General features: G+C 37.1%; 1 protein-coding gene across 2 annotated transcripts; it reads right to left on the bottom strand.

Moving 5' to 3' along the window:
- Window positions 1-1,514: 1,514 nt before the first annotated feature.
- LOC118061370 (probable WRKY transcription factor 31) lies at window positions 1,515-4,204 on the bottom strand. 2 transcript variants are annotated; one of them, XM_035074800.2, is made up of 6 exons: window positions 3,736-4,204; window positions 3,527-3,628; window positions 3,251-3,421; window positions 2,743-3,126; window positions 2,543-2,656; window positions 1,515-2,416 (listed from the first exon to the last, which is right to left on the bottom strand). In XM_035074800.2, the coding sequence occupies exons 1-6, from the start codon at window positions 4,078-4,080 to the stop codon at window positions 1,754-1,756; spliced, it is 1,779 nt and encodes a 592-aa protein (XP_034930691.1). In that variant the 5' UTR covers window positions 4,081-4,204; the 3' UTR covers window positions 1,515-1,753. The 2 variants fall into 2 exon arrangements, with proteins under 2 accessions (XP_034930691.1, XP_034930690.1); XM_035074799.2 differs by having other exon boundaries at window positions 3,251-3,424; window positions 3,736-4,203.
- Between the last annotated feature and the right edge of the window lie 307 nt (window positions 4,205-4,511).

Raw genomic sequence — 4,511 nt, 5'->3', positions numbered from 1 at the left:
CATCATTGTCATTTTTTCTTCTAGAAAAACAATATTCAATACAACAACTAGATTTAAGTGGATCCAAACTATCTATGGGCATCCTAATAATATTGTTGTTCACGTTATCATAATATGATTGATTTGATTCATGAATCTTCATAAATAAACGTTATTGATTTGGTTTATATAAACTAGTTACACGTGGCAATTTCTTTCTATCCACCACATTACTTAGATGAATGATCTTTCTCTTTGAGATGCATGAACAAGTTATTTTTTTGTAATATCTCTATTAAGGACATCATGCTTAAATCTTTCATGAGAAAGAAAGAAAAAAAAAACAAATCCATTTTCAAATCCAATACTTGATGTGGGGCCATGAGGTCCATGATCTTAATTATAGCAAACTGTTTAGTCCAACTCGCATTTATGATGAGAATCGTAAGGGCACAAATTAACTATTGATAGTTGAAAGTATTTTCTCAATCCTTTATTCTTTTCATCTTCCTGAAAGATGTGCAAAGGGTAATCGAAGATCACAACCTCATACATTACACAATATATATATATATATATATATATATATATATATATATATATATATTCCAAAAAGTTATTTTCTGTGCAAATCACAAATCACTCTTGCAAGTCATAGGCTCATAGCTAGGTTCGCATGAACGGTTGGTAAAGTTAAGAAGAGTGAAAGATCCTTCCATGTACGGTGGATGGATTGATGAGGTACGGTTGCGACCCGCCATGCTCGACCTTCAAATATCCACGTGAACATGACAAGATGTCAATGAAAAAATAAAAAAAGAAAGAAAGGGAGGCTAATTTGCACGGAAAGTCAACAAAGGTTTCCTAGATTGTCCAATGAAATTAGCCCCTAGCTTCACCACTCTCCACGAAACTTACCAAATCCACATTTCTTTCTTTATTGGTCAAAATTTGACCTTAGAAGAAGATAGCTTTCACGATCCAATTTTGATTCATTCATTTATCACCCCCCACATGGTGTTGTAGTTGCCTAGAAGTCTCCTCAAAGTCCACTCTTGCAGGCAAGCTAGGGTTCCCTCCACCTTACACTCTAACATTTTACGTGTCAAACAGTTGTACACAGACGTCTAGCCGTAGTTCTTGACTGTTTAAAATCACCAAAATGTTTTGTGTTCTTCGAAACTTATTCGCTGGTTTCTTGACTTGTAATTTATTTCTTTAATTTGTTCACTTGCAGACGCTAACTATTGAATGTTAACAAGTCATTGGGATATGAAAACTAGAAATAAAGTAAATGAGGTTTGAGGTTGAGAGATAATTAAGAAATATATATAAACTTTTTAAATAACTCACCTCTTTTATAAATTTATGTATTTTCATAATTGAAAGTTCATAAAAATATGTTATTTTTATTTTAATTTATTGCTCTTGTGACCATAACCAAATAGCACGATTGATAAACCATTAATGGTTCGAAAATATATGTTGATCGTGCTTGTTTTATATATATGTTGATCATTTTTAAAACGGAACAATTTGAAACAAACTATTAAAGCATGAAATAATAACAACAAAATAAATGAAAATCTTATGATTTCTTTAATTTCTATCCTTTCGACCCCCAACAAGGAAAAAAAAAAAGAAACTATGAACATCTGAACCTCATTTTCATCCCTCGGAAGAAGGGAAGAAAGAGACAAAGAACTATTGATAACAAGAAAAAGTAATTAACTATTCATAAAAAAACTAAAAAATTGATAAGAGATATGTCTAATTAATTTCTGTGGCTTGTGTTGTTCGTGGCATTGGTGTTATTGTTGTTGTTGGTGGTGTTGCTGTTAGCACCACCAATGATGGAGCTGATGGCAGCTGCAAGTGCTGCAGTGAAGTTAGGATCGGCGGTGATTGCGGCAGTGGCAGCAGTCAATGTGTCCTGAGATAGGGAAGGTTGTTGTCCTGAGTGCACTAAGTGGGGTTGAGCTTGGTGGCCTAATTGTGGAGTCCCAGTTTCCTGAGACAATTGTAGGCCAGAGAACTTCGATTGGTTGTACAAGGCTTGACCAAAAACCTGAGGCAATTGTGGCGCCGTGACTGAGGAAAAATTCTGGGGCTGGCCTGGAAAAGGGACTTGGAATTGTGGAGGAGGTCTTTGGAACTGTAGAGGGTTTGGATTATGAGTGAGGTCTAATGTTACAGTAGGGAATGGAGCTGAAGCTGAAATAGTTGCCATATTTGATGAGCCAGCTGGCAGTATTGCTCTTGCTAGCAAATTTGGGTTCATAATGCCATCTGCACTTGACATTGATCCTGATAGCAACATGCTTGCAGCTGCTGCTGTTGTTGACGCCATTGCCATCGCAGCTGGAGGTAGAGGGTGATTGTGATTGCCTTCATAGGTTGTGATCAAGATTGTTCTATCCTCCGCGCAACGTTGAACCTGAAATCAATCACCAACATAAATCACACTGGTCTTAGATAAAATCTTGATTGGATTATCGACGATTCCTCAAATCATCCCTAGCTTAGATTGAAAACGAGGATCAAGAAATGGACTAAAACATACTTGTTTTCGAACTGGACAGCCCACTGCCATGGTGCACCGGTAATAAGCCCTCGGACACGGGTTTCCCTTGGCCATCTTCTGACCGTATTTTCGCCATTGGCAGCCATCAGTAATCTGGAATCGGTCAAACCAAATTAGTTCCACTCCAATTTGTTGAAAGTTATATGAAGATTTTGAACAAGTCTTAGCTAGTCACATACCATGGGAGCTTCCGATCGTGCACGAACCGACACACGGGCTTTTCTCATCGTCGCCTCGGTCGATTGCTCTATAGCCTTATTAGCAGGACTGGCAGGATCCGTTTTCTGAACCTTCCATGCTTGTGATTCAGATTCAGGACTCTCTTCCCTGCCAATTCTTTTTCCATCTCGGAAGCTGGAATTTTCTTGATCATATGGAAGTTTACCATTGTTTTTCGGGGATGCAACTTCAATATGGTTTTGAGGTGTTCCAGAACGAGTCCTCTCATCGGACGATGAATTGGATAGTTCATCAATCTCAGCTGAAGGGCCTAGATCCATGAATTGTCTGGGCACTACTACGTCCTCATGTTTCTTTTCCTCAGAAGATCTTCCTTGAACAATCTGAACACATCAAAAACAAATCATTTAGCCTACCTGGACCAAGTTAACATTGTACACACTAAAATCATCATCATCGCCATCATGTCAAGGATGCTTGGAATTATTTTGAGAGAAAATTAATCACCTCTTGCTCTTTATTGCTTTCTTTTCCATGATTTTGTTGTTGATGTTGCTGCATTAGTGCTGCAAAATGCATCTGTAAAGCACTGTAACTGGTGGTTACTTGACCAAGCATGTCTTTTAACCTTTGATTTTCTGTATTCATTTTTTGCAGCTCCATTTGTAATTGTGCCAACTTCTACATGTAAAAAAAAATATATATAAAAATTAAACAAATGGGAAATCTTAGAAAAAAAAATAATTGACCATCGATTTGGATTCTGTTTTAACTTATAATTACCTCGTTGTTCCTTGATCTCTTCTCATCAACATCAGATGAAACTCCATCATCCACAGTTGATTGATCACTTCTAGAGTTAGCAGTCAGAAGGTGCAACCCAGTCTATATTTAGAAACAAAATTAAAATAAAAACAATATCTCTATTTATAGAAAAAACTATATAAGCCATAATAACTCAAAAAAAGAAAAAAACAGATTCATTTTCTTACATTTACATCAAGAGCAGTCCTGGTAGACCTTGGAGCAAGTTCAGCAATGGAATTCTCCTTCTTGACAATAACACTTGTGGTCTTAGAATCATCGTCACCAACCTTATTTATCTTTTCTTTAAAGAAATCTACTTCGTGAGCAGCAGAAGGTGGTTGCTCATCTTGGCCAGCAGAAAGACTACCTGGAAACTGAAACATATTATTGTTCCTAGAATGATCCATGTTATGATCACTAATGAAGTCTCTTTTGATCTTCAAAAAAGAGCCAACTGGGCTGTTGATGTTGTTGCTAGAGAAGACAGAAACAGGATCAGAAGCGAGGGTAAGACCCCATCCTTTGTCCATAAATGAAAGAAAGAAAACAAGAAGAACTGCTAGGAAAGAAGAGAGTTTTTCTTGAGAGAAAGGAGAGAGGTGTCTGTGTGTACGTGTTAATTATGTGTGCAAAGTCTTTGAAGTCTTTAGCCGCTGCAATGAGCTCGGCTATAAAAAGGGTTTGAAGGGTGGACCAAAAAGAGATAGATTTTTTTTTTTTTAATTTTTGGATTGAAATTGGATATATTTAGAAGAAATTGGAGGGATTTCTTGAGTGGTTGCGTCAGGTGATGCGTCAGGTGATGCGTAGCTGGCAATATTGGTCCAGTCTTACTGCTGCTGATACAAGAAATTTAGACTTTAGAGGCCTGCAAAAAATGGGTTGTCGATGGATATCCATATAGAGTAAGTGGATAGTCCATTACCATGGCAATCTCAATAGAGCTTCGTTAGTCATATAA

The sequence above is a fragment of the Populus alba genome, chromosome 11 (genome assembly GCF_005239225.2).
Source record: "Populus alba chromosome 11, ASM523922v2, whole genome shotgun sequence".
NCBI classification, from domain to species: Eukaryota; Viridiplantae; Streptophyta; class Magnoliopsida; order Malpighiales; family Salicaceae; genus Populus; species Populus alba.
Note: the sequence above shows the minus strand (reverse complement) of the source record. Positions and strands in the feature narration are given on the sequence as shown.